Here is a 12431-nt window from a genome sequence, read left to right as displayed (position 1 = left end):
GTATATTAATAAATGGTTTGCGAGACAAGTGGCAAAGCAGAATATAAGAAAGCTGCACTTTAGCGCTACGTGTGGTAATACTGCACTGGAAATGGTACACAGATGGGGTGTGCCTCCCCCCTTCTCCCTGGAGCATGCACAAGCGCGTGGGTCTGTGCACGCACCTATACATACACACGCACACACGCACGCGTGCACACACGCGCGCGCGTGCGCGCGTCTTCCGCTTTGATCGACTTAGTTTGTCAATATATCATTGACTGCTATAGTAAACCGTATACCGCTTCAAAAGAAAATGATTTGTACTTTTCTATTAAACGCAAAGTTTATTTCCCAGTCCGGCACTGTCTTCTTTTTCTTATATAGTTGTATCGAGCTTCTTCGTGTTTGCTTTTAGCGCTCAATTAAACCAACCTTCTCATTTGCCCACTTTTAAACCGCTCGTGCGCTGAATGTTTAGCAAGGCGCACTTGTGCAAGCTGCACAGAATGGCCTGGAGAATACATCAGCCAGTAGTGGAAGCGCGAAACAATTGAAAGATACAACAGCACGCGACAATTTCAGTGCGGTAGCAGGAAATAATTTATTTATGTACATGTATTGTATATGGCGAGCACTCACAAGAAGCACGGACTGAGCATGGGTGTACAGAAGACGCAGACTTCATGCTCTCTGGGAGCCACGAGGAACACGCGGCACGTACGAGGTTCACAGGAAGAATTGGAGTCGCTGGACGGTCTGGTCGGTCGTTGTCCCTTTGCGACCTGCAGTAGTTGGCGTGGGAGAGACGACTCTAGACAGTCACAGAGAACACCGACTGGAACGGGCAGTACCCATTTAACCAGATGTATAGAAGTTTGTTTAATAAAATTCGCAGTAAGCAACAACGGTTCGTAGGAATTTGCGTCGGACAATTGTTACAGCGAAAGCTATGTTGCAGCCCTTCATAAAAATGTTTTAGGTGTCAATGAGTGCCGTAGTCCTTCTTACGATCAAAAAACTTTACGAGTAGAACACAGCACTGCTCGATCAAACATCCTCTGTGGTATGATGGTGGCTACCTTAGTTTGTCAAATTGTCTCACAGAGGTGAAGTGTTCGCGATTTTATTATAGTAAAATCTTTATTACGTTGAATATTTGTGTAAGCATGTTTGGGAAAACAGGTAAATTCCTAGGAAAATGGCACGCGAAAAATTAAAACTAATGAAATATTCCGCGCTGTCTTGAGAAACTCAATGCTTCCCTGCAATTACGGGTAGCTTCAAGACGGTAAAAAGCATGAAGGAAGCTTCGTCTCCACCTACTCCTTTTCCGACCACTACAGTCATATAAAGAAAGCCTGCAGCACACAGGGCGTATACTGTTTAAACATTAGCGCAAGCAATGTTAACGCACCGCGAGTAGTTAGTTCCATCACGAATCACAGTCGTGTACTAGAATAGAACACGTCGCTGCCTCAGCAGCAGAATGCCATGTAGTCGCCTCGGCCACCTCGGCGAGTGCTTATATAACGTATTCCAATTAGATGTTCCCTTACTGCTGAAAGGAACTTGCATTCGCGCAATGCGCAACAACGCTACTAACGAATATGTCCCTCGTTATGACGCCGCGAAATAACTTACCACCAGCAGCCGTCACGTTCCTAATCCTAATCGTTGAAAACAAAAGAAAAGAAAGATGCAATGAACAAAGTATGTATACAATGGATCCTGACTCAAGGAAACGAATCCGTCTCTGTACATCAGTGGCATCAATTACGATACGAGTGTCGAGATTTCTAGCCTAACTCAACCTCTAAACAAGAAGCAATTCGCACGTTTTTCTGCGCATTTACCAGAATTACATAAGTATACCATTGACATAATGATTTTCAGTGATCACGAATCCCAGCAATCTTAAATATCTCCTCAACATTATCTAGCCGAACGATGAAATATTCTATAAATTAGACGACGAACTATTTCAGCTTCAGTGCTTCGCGAAATCGGAACTTTCTCAAAAATGAGCGGCCCCCTATGACGTAGATCTCTCCGCCCCCGCAGTTCTTCACCCTGACTGTTTAAGATGCACCACATTCTACTGACCCTAAATAAAATATTTAAGGTTCCCAATAATGGGGCATGTGGTGTTACGTAAAACCAATGCTCCACGAAGTAATTTTTCATGACACCGTATCATAAAGGAAGCGCGCATATTATACGGCAGTTTTTATTTCTAGCGTATTGCTTCAAGTATAAACAAAAATAATACGGCCTCTTGGCTAAGAACAAAGTGTAATAAAATAAAACGTAAGGCGGCCCTGCTGCAACTAAGACCTCTCAGTTCAGGTACTTGAAGCTCGCCAATTTGCTACTGAGGTGCTGATGCAAATATCGGAATCTTTGACAAATAATGAGTGCTTGTGGCTCTTGATAAGCGTTATTTATTGGCTAAACTTCGACTTATGGTAATGCCGTCAGAACTAACCTCTACAGCAAGCAAATGGGCACATCATTGTTTGTTTTGTGACTTATTTGGCCTACCTGATAACGACGTGAACGACGTTTCCTGATAGTGTGCCTTCCTGTTTTAGAACTGTCGTCGCGTACTAGAATAGTCCAGCGCTCTGCCCGTAACCCTTTCGCGGGCTATTTATCAAACAGTGTTTGCATGCGATTCCTTATCATACCGCGGCACGGACGCTGCAAAGGAACTAATGGTGAGTACAACGAAAGTGGTTGGTTGCCGCAGTTATCCTCAGCAGCCCCCGGAAAGTGCACTGGAGCACGCGAGACGAACGTATTGCCCACAAGGAAACTACTTACGTCAAAAGGGCGTGTCTTAGACCGACCATTGGTCACTCATCGAAGTACGCCCAGACTTGGAATTAATCGGCTCGGCGTCAAAGGCATGGTCTCGGTGCCTGAAGATAATATCTTGAACAATGGTATAACTCGCAGCACGCTTAACATGATCGCGTGTTCACTGTAGATCCTATTTAAGAATGAGACTGAAGTGTGGGGATGATTGGTGGTGAGATTAGAACTAAAGACATACAAATTGGCATCCCTTTGAAGTATTTCATGCCCAGTGCCGGTGTATCTGCCTGTCGCTTTTGTTTTAGGTACCCGCCGCGGTTGCTCAGTGGCTATGGTGTTAGGCTGCTGAGCACGAGGTCGCAGGATCGAATCCCGGCCACGGCGGCCGCATTTCGATGGGGGCGAAAACACCCGTGTACTTAGATTTAGGTGCACGTTAAAGAACCCCAGGTGGTCGAAATTTCCGGAGTCCCCCACTACGGCGTGCCTCATAATCAGAAAGTGGTTTTGGCACGTAAAACCCCATATATTATTATTATTATTTGTTTTAGGAAATAAATGTTAACGTAACGGTGCTAAGCCAAACGTGGGTTAAAAAAATATCGCCTAATTGATTTTTGTCTACGTGAAGTTGGTTCCTGGGCTATGAGGAACAGTATGAGGAATGACTCCTGTTTATTTAGATTGGATGGGGCACCCTAACGCGGTAATGTGAGAAAACGTGCATCTGTTTGTGATAATAGAGAGTTTTAGAATAGGGGCCCCAATAATTTGGGGCCCCAAAGAGCCTTGCGGGTGTTAGCGTTGGGGCACGCAGGAGTGAAGAGCTTTAGAATAAGGCTTTGCGTTTGCGGATAGTGTCTTGCGCTGACAGTGCCACTACGGCGTCAAAGAAGTGCTATTAGAAATAATCAAATAAAATACAGCATTTTTTGATAGGAATAGTCGTCTTGACTTGCGGGTATTCGCGTTTAACTACAATTTATAGGTTATTCTGTAAGCAGCAAACAATTAGTTGCACTTAGTTTTGAGCAAACCAACTTTACGTGCCTTCACCAGCCAAGCTTAGTGGTGTTACGCCTACGAGCCATAAAATCCACTATCGGATTCGGAATCAGCGGCATCTAATGAATCAATCTTCATAACACACGCTAGTTGAGAGAAAGCGATAACCGCAGTCACTTCTCCTAGCTTCAGAACTTCACGCGTTACCACGAATCGAAACCAGTTTGGTGCTAGGTTAGCGCCGTCGCTTCGATGGGCGCCGCCATGTTCGCTGACGCAAAGCTTTTGGGGCCGCTATTTGGGCTCCCGCTAAATCGGTGAAATAGCGTTCCCAACGCAAAACCCAAACGCAGTTTGCATCTCGCGCATGTGCAATGGCTTCGACGCTATTTCTTTGGGGCCCCAAAACATTTGGGGCCACTATTCTAAAACTTTCAAATGTGTGTGTGTGTGTGTGTGTGTGTGTGTGTGTGTGTGTGTGTGTGTGTGTGTGTGTGTGTGTGTGTGTGTGTGTGTGTGTGTGAGTGAGTGAGTGCGTGCGTGCGTGCGTGCGTGCGTGAGCGTGTGTGTGTTAATGTCGAGATAAGCAACATACGATTAGTGCATTGGTGTAAGAAAAGCACGGACGAGATTGATAGAATCAGAATGATTGCAGGCGTAAGTAAATATACAGTATAATGATATAATGATAGAGGTTTTAAATACGAAAGATCGAGATCAGATAGGCGAAACGCTAGACAGCGATTGATGTAGTAAAACCTGATTAAATCAAGCAGGCTAGGGGAGTATTTGTCCCCACACCACTTCAAAAGGGATGCCAATAATAATAATAATAATAATAATAATAATAATAATAATAATAATAATAATAATAATAATAATAATAATAATAATAATAATAATAATAATAATAATAATAATAATAATCGTGCGGGCTCTTTGTCACTTTACCCCATAAAAATGCGAGTGCATAGCTGGTAAATAGAAAGGACGCGGGCGTCAGCACAAGCTTGCACGTACGGTGGTATTCGGAATGGTTGTCAGGTGAGAAAAGTTCTAGCCGTGGTGTCCGTGTCCACCGCCGATACCGTACGCGGGCACGTGCTTTCCGTTGGCCGAGTGGTAGGGTGCGGCGGCCGGCAGGCTCGTCTTGGTGCCGGGCTCGTTGGTCTTGACCATTGCGCGGAAGCCCCACTTGTCGGCCACGTAGTGCACCTGCCGGTGGCGGCCGTCGATGTCTCCCAGGTAGTAGGAACCGTGCACGGGGCCGTACGCGGAGCCGGTCTCGTGGCGGCCGTTAATGGCACCGTGGCCGTTGACGATGTCGTAGCCGAACCGGTAGTGTCCGTAGTCCTGTACAGACTCTTAATATAAGTATCTCTGAAGACAGAATTTCATTGTAGAGTAAGAAGAAAAGATGTAGAAAGTGCATGTAACTTACTGCAAGTCGCGCGAAAATTATTTGTATGTGTGGCCCCAAATCGTTTCACTGGTCATGAGAATGATAATAGCTCCGTTTTTGCGGATGATAAGGTGTTTTTACGCAGCGCGAGAAAGCATTTTTAACAGGCAGAGCCCAGAGAAAGGGCTAAAGGAACGTATGAGAAAGTTACTAAAATGCCTGCATGACTGGATACGCACACAGATCTGGTCTCTGTAAAATTTACTTTCATACAGGGCGAAACTGTATTTACTAAGCAGACACCTCTTGCGAACTTTTCCCTGTGTAATTGAAGACTTGAAATGTTACGAAAAGGAAGGACATAACAAACGCTTACTTACATCCTGTTTCCTGTACTGTTTGCTGTGGCCTCCGTGACCTCCGTGGCCTCCGTGGTAGCCTCCAAGAGCAACAGCCACCAAGGCAAAAAGAATCGTCGTGTTAAGCTGAAATTACAGTGGGACAGCCTTGAGTTGTACATCCAAGATTAGGTCAAAGTTGACTGTCATAAAGCACGTCCAGGGCCAAAAGCACCTGCCATTTTGGTCATATCATAAGAAGCCTTATGATATGACTAATAAAAATCGGGACCCTCGATTAACCCCCTCCCTGTCATTTTGGTGTCATACAGAATCAAACGCTTTGACTGCACGAGGCTAAGTGGACTACGAGTGAGTCACTCCTCGCCGATGTCGTTTCATTGAAGTCTTTATTCAGTATTTTAATATAGGAGGCCTCAAGGGCCTAATTTTAATACGACCATTTAAACATCTGGGCAGGAATGGACGAATCATTAGTGAAAAATATCGGCTCAAGTGGTCACACCATACGCCATGAATGGCAAAAGAATTCATTAAGAATAGGTAACGGAGAATCTGTATAGCAAATCTGTAAAAAGTGATCTTTATTTTTTTATGCAGGAATGGGCTTTGTTTGCCCTGCTGAGAGCAAAAAATCTGTTAAAGTCAACAAACTGAACGACGAGTGAGTAAGGAGAAGGACAACGAACTCATCTAAAACGGATGCCTGTAATTGAAATGGTACATATCTCACAAGAATGTTGTCACGATAATCTTATGTGATCCCGCATCCTAAGTATGCGCAAATAGGCAATTATGCTCTACGTGTGAACGCGGAAACCTTTACAAAGGTGCGCATTTTCAAATTTTTCTTGAAACCTGTATTTTTTGTTCCTAAATAATGGTATTTTGCTCTAAATTATGCTTTTATCAGGTCTAATGTAACAAGCGACCTAATGCTTACATCAATCGGAATGAAATTTGCAGGTGCCAAGAATATGTAACGGCGGCGCTAGGTGCCATTTCACCTCAGGCATAACATAACTGACATGCGCTGAAATTAAATGCACATTGCACCTCCACATATTGTAACATCGACGCTATTTTCAGATGTAACGAAGCAAAACAAAATATCCAATATCCACGTGGATCGATCTTCCCATTATTTATGCAAAGAGCGCCGCTTGCTTTAAATATTAGAAAATGTGCAACTAGATAAACGTTACCGTGTTTATAGTGTAGTGAAGCATCTTGGGGCTCTCCGCTTGTATTGTACTCCACTGTAACATACTTGAGCTACAGTATTGTTGGAAAGAAACCCGGACACAGCACAGTGTTCAAATCAAGAACAGGGAACAAGACTATAAATATTAGCCGGTAGTGTAGCCACTGAAAAGGCAGGAAGCAGCCAGAAAAGAAAATCGTGCACATGTCGAGAAATTTGCTTAAGTGGCAACCTCATGAAATTAATTTCCGATGCATCTTTCTTATGACGTCAGCGCGTCTATTTTTAGCTGGAGCTCTGACGTAAATGTGTCCCTTGAACATGCTTATTGACGTGGAATGGATGGCGTATCCATTTCCGCCTCCTTTATTCGGTAGCATTATGCTTAAATTATTCAGCCAGTGCGCTTTGGGAAAACACTGAAACGTTTGTTGCTGATAAACTACCTTACGATCCAAGATTCTTGAGCGCGCCAAATAGAATTCAATAAGGAGCATGCAAGTGTTCATGCGGTGATTTTTGTTTAGATTGTTGCCGCCAAAGGCTTCTGCTTCTTAATAACTTCACGCAATGTCAATTGCCAGTACTTTTGCTGTATTAATCGAGGTTGCGTAGCGTTTCAGACATCTGTGCCGAGACCTCTCCCTCCTTAAAAAAGAAAAACGCAGTACTTTGAATGAATTCTGGGGTAATACGTACCAAAACCGCGATTTGATTAAGAGGCACGCCGTAGTGGGAGATTCCGCATTAATGTTTACCACCAGGGGATCTTTAACGTGCCCCCAATGCACGGGACAAGGGCGGTTTTGCATTTAACCTTCATCGAAGAACGGGCACCATGGCCGGTATTTGATACCGCGTCCTCGTGCTTAGCAACGCAACATGCAGTACTTTGCTCGTCATCCTGATTAATGGATGTGTCCGGGGATACGTGACAGGACTCAAGGTACTTTTCGGAAACTAATGGTTCAGTAAGCTCATATATAGATCGGCCACCGAAAGCTGACTCATTGGGTGTGCCAAGTGCATTCAGCTCAACTGAAAAAGGGATGTAGCCTTTCTGCGTCGTGATCTGAAGTGGTGTGCCATCATCAACAGCTCATTTATGTCCACTGCCCAGGGTGAAGGCCTCTCCCTGCGATCGGCCATTACTCGCCTTACGCCAGTTTACCCCATCTTACGCCTGAAAGTTTCCCAATGTCATCGCGCAACCTAATTCTCTGCCGTCCTCGACGGCGCTTACCTTTTTTTGACACCCTTCCTGTGACTATATAATAGACCACAGGCTATCTGCTTTACGCATTACACGGCCTTCCCAGCTCCACGTCTTCTTAATGTCAACTAGGTATCAGCTACCCCCGTTTGCTCCCTCATCCGCACCGCTGTCTTGGCGGTTGGAACCCTACAATTCCATTGAATAATGTTGCCCGTCTCTGCCCGAGGTACAAGCTCGGTCAAATTAACGTGTAAATAAGGTTTCTCCGTCGAGGGCTTCTGTGCAGGCGTTATATACGTGTCGCCGCCCGTGCTGTTGCGCTTGAAGGCGACGTCACAACTGACGGGCTTGGGGATTTGCATCTGAACAGACTTTATCGACTTTAGTGTTGCTCTCACCGATCAATCAGCTTGGGAAGGACTTTGGTAAGGCACAAAAGTGCTGCAATTTATCCATGGCGAACTGCAAACGTTAGCGTAGGAAGGAGACTAAACATAAATTTGTGACAGCGCGATTTCACGGTCAGGTGCGCTTTGTAGTCTGCAGGTATTCCAGCGGGGATGTACGGCAACCTCGTTCCAACTGGCGGCACGGAAGTGCAGAGCTCGTCAACGTAGGCCCATTCTTGACAAGCTTTGCACTTGATCGGAGTAAACGAAGCTGGTCGCACTCCTGCAATGACCTACTAACAAAAGCAGAAGCCCATTCCAGGACGTCACCCTTTGCGCTTTGGACTCGAGTCGCCGAGAAGGAGTGCATTGTTTGGCAACCGTAAGGAAAATTCCTGCCTGCAATGCGGTGCGAGCCACGTATCTCGGCGGTGCCTTACGCGCTCTGTGCGGGCGGCGGAAGTGGTCGCGCCGCTGCGGAGGGCGGCCAAAAGCGTGCCTGCCTGCGCGGCGGTGCCCGTTCTCTCACCTGACTGACCATGCTTGCAATGTCCACAGTGGCTGGTGCGGATGAATTGGCACGGCGCGGTGCTCGGCTTTTATAGCTGCCCCAGCTGTTGCTTTCCCTTTCCAAAAGCCATTGAATCGTTACGAATTCTCGTTTGTCAGGTGCTGATTTCGGAAGACTGGCCAAGTCGCTCCTGCCAACCTCGCCCGGGCCACCTCCGCCGCCGCTATAGAGTGACGTCAGTGTCTGTACGCTTCTCAAAGAGACTTTCACAGAAATCGGGATCATTGGGCTTCTTATACATCTTGCTCTGGATTTGCTTCTTGAGCGGGCCCCTGTAGTTTTCAGGTTCTTTCCCAAATTGGTAGCAATCCATCGGCCTCTTCAAACACACGGCACATATATTTCCCGCAGAGTTGGCGGCGCTTGGCAGGAAAATGTTGCCACGCGAGTGATAAGAAAAATGTTGACAGCTGTTGAGAGAGAGAAAAAAAATAATGTTGGTTCTCGAAAGTAACGCAGTAAAGGCTTTCAGTCCAGGGCTCACTAATGGCGTTTTGCAGCGCTGTAATTATTTGGACGAATTAATGGAGCAATTATTTATTTATGCATGCATTACATGAACGAGTGGGGATACTTAAAGTCTTCAGGTCTGTACTGGGTCATGTATTTGCGCATACTGCTCAAAAGAAGCTCCGTAAACTGGTCTACTTGGTCATCAACATTGGTTTTGTCTGTGACTAGTGGCCACTAGGTGGTGTATAAGAAATCACATAAACCAACATAATCACCACGCTTGAAAGCAAAGCAAGATGATTAACTTATGGCACTTCAGCAATTCTACCTCACCGCTGGCTGACACAGAGGCTGTTATCTTAAGTGACGGATGAAACTTATCGGGGCGCACAAGGGAAATGTCAGAACGAGAGACATTTATAACTGGAGCTTTCTATAGGCAAAGGTCTAAGACGTTACTACGGGAATTGGCTATCAAGTTATGCTGATCAATCAATCAATCAATCAATCAATCAATCAATCAATCAATCAATCAATCAATCAATCAATCAATCAATCAATCAATCAATCAATCAACCATATGTTTAATTGATTCGTTAATTAATTATCGTTCCAAAGAACAACCCTAAGGTCTAAGTGCGCCAGCATTAGTATATAAAGAAAACTACAGGGTAATATAAGGAAACACACACACAGACACAGGCTGAAGAAAAATAACAATTAGGAAAAGAAGTGTGTACACTAAAGAAAGCGAAATGTAAACACAAAAGAAAAAAGAGTAGAAAAGCAGTTAATGAATGTGTAAAACTGAAAAACAACCCAAAGCTCGGAAAAGAACAATGACAGCCATTTATGAAAATTATCCAGATCATCCAAATACGCTTCATAAAGACTCATTATTCTATGGATAATAATAATAATAATAATAATAATAATAATAATAATAATAATAATAATAATAATAATAATAATAATAATAATAATAATAATAATAATAATAATAATAATAATAATAATAATAATAATAATTGATTGTAGCGTTGTACGGCTGAGAACAATGTTGAAGGTTTTATTCTAGGTCATGGCGACTGCATTCCAAGGGGTCATTCCAATGGGCTGGTTCCAAAAACACCAGTGTGTATTAAGGCGTTGGATGAGGAACCCTAAGTGATCAAAATGATCTTGGAGGCCCCAACCCATCATAAAGACACTCCCTTATAATCTACGTGCTGCTTTGAGATGTAAAGCCATGGCGATCATTTGCACAAGCCAACCCTCATGTATGTACCGCCCAATCGTAGCACAGCCGTATCCTAAATTTATCCCATGAGTAATGGGCCATTAAAATAAAGTCATGAAATGTGTTTTAAAAATTTTGTTACCATTGGGCGAACATAAAGCAAGCGTCTTCATCAAACCGCAATCTCTTTGGTGAACTACGCGCACCGTATCAGTATTGAAGTTCTTTGTAATTTTTCAGTGACATGGGATCCACTGGAAAATTATTTAATGGCTGACGAATTAGTTAATGGTGCATACCACAGTGTAGTGACGTCGAGCTCGTCGCTATTCGACCCAGCCTGGCTCGTCACCCGTCGGGCTACCCTTACACAACATACGGACTCCCGGACCGCGTGCCATCTTCCCCTGCAACATGTCCCGGACAGAGCCTTCTTGAGAAAGGACTGCTCGCTCTTACTCAAGCTGAGCATAGGATGTATGCGCACAGACCCGCTCTTCCGGCAGGGTCGGGCATACCTCTCCCGAATGGATTCACTGTCAAGCAGATGAGACCCTGGCTCACATTTTTCCAGAATGCTCAGATCACAACGCCTAAAGTAGCTGGAGACTTCTGAACGTCTTCGACTTCGCGGAGGACAACGAACTTTCCGCCCGCGTCTAGATCCACATGGCCTGTCGTCCCATTCTAAATCATAGTGTTGGATGAGCATTACCTCTTCCTGTCCGTGATGTTTCCTGCCGACGAGCTGGCCACGCGCCGCACTTACCTTTCCTCTTCCCCTTCTACTTTTTCTCTTTTCCTATATCCTTCCTTCAACACCGCGGTCAAAGTGTCCACCAGTGCGTGAGACACGTTACCCCGGTTTTTCCTTTCTATATAGCCACTTACTCCTCCCCCTCCTGTAGCATTTCTTCCTTGTGTCTTCTTGTCTCGTGGATATTGCGTTCGTGTTCGTCTGGGTAGTGCTTGAAATGTGGCATTAAAGAGGGAACTGCTTTGCACATACACAAGAACATCTCCAATTTGCGAACTCCTAGGAGCATTTGTTTTGCACTTTACCGCTTTACAAATGATATCACATTATTTTTTTCTAATCATTGCTTGCGGTATGATCAATGTTTTAAGCACAATTATCATGCTAGAGAAGATGAATAGTTGGTGACACCTATAGATTACCAATACATCCTTAATTGCAGTTGATAAAAAAAGAGAACGTGATCTCCTTCGCTTCGGCTCACGCAGCAGTGAGACGGCAACAGTTACGTCACTCATAGGCGTATGCTGATTACGTGACAGTTTCTTTCTTAGGCATTGCCGTTTCACTTTTTTCTGGATTAAATTTGTGGTAAACATTATACACCGTAGAATTGAACAAGCTCAAGAAGTAGCAATTCTCTAAGTAGTTGCAAAGTATTCGCATAATGGGGCTTCAAGACTACCATTAGTATCAAACGTGTCTCTATTTCGATCAATAAGTAAAATATACTAATCTTTATAATTGCTTGCCTAATTACTACCTCCTCGGTAATGCATGATGTACTACTTTGGCAGGTAGTAAAAGCCATCCCGAGGTTCTTATCTATCACATATTTTCTATATTTAAGAAATTTCGAAAGCACCTTCGGAAAAACTTTGTGCAGTAGAACTCTCAGCTTGTATAAGCCGAAGACAAGAAGAAGCGAAAAAAAAATTTGTTTTTAGGAAGACAAAGAGGTGAGCCCGAGCTCCTTGTGTGCTCTAACCTGCTATATTCGGCGTCTGGGGAAGGGACAAGGGGAACGAAAGAGGTG

The 12431-nt window shown here is 44.4% G+C and overlaps 1 protein-coding gene across 1 annotated transcript; it reads right to left on the bottom strand.

Annotated features, from left to right (window-relative positions):
- Positions 1-558: 558 nt before the first annotated feature.
- On the bottom strand, positions 559-8938 carry LOC135900109 (adult-specific rigid cuticular protein 15.7-like). Its single transcript, XM_065429555.1, has 4 exons — positions 8904-8938; positions 5587-5691; positions 4825-5157; positions 559-764 (listed from the first exon to the last, which is right to left on the bottom strand). Exons 1-3 carry the CDS (start codon positions 8913-8915, stop codon positions 4861-4863), a joined length of 414 nt encoding a protein of 137 aa, XP_065285627.1. The 5' UTR covers positions 8916-8938; the 3' UTR covers positions 559-764; positions 4825-4860.
- Positions 8939-12431: the final 3493 nt, after the last annotated feature.

This window comes from Dermacentor albipictus, chromosome 1 (genome assembly GCF_038994185.2).
Source record: "Dermacentor albipictus isolate Rhodes 1998 colony chromosome 1, USDA_Dalb.pri_finalv2, whole genome shotgun sequence".
NCBI lineage: Eukaryota > Metazoa > Arthropoda > Arachnida > Ixodida > Ixodidae > Dermacentor > Dermacentor albipictus.
The sequence above is the reverse complement of the archived record's forward strand: the minus strand, read 5'-3'. Positions and strand labels throughout refer to the sequence as shown.

What these genes read in the sequence shown, in the direction of transcription:
- LOC135900109 (XM_065429555.1), bottom strand. An exon ending in AACAGTACAGGAAACAGGAT is followed by an intron (nt 5,158 to 5,586) that starts GTAAGTAAGCGT and finishes GAGTCTGTACAG; the next exon opens with GACTACGGACACTACCGGTT.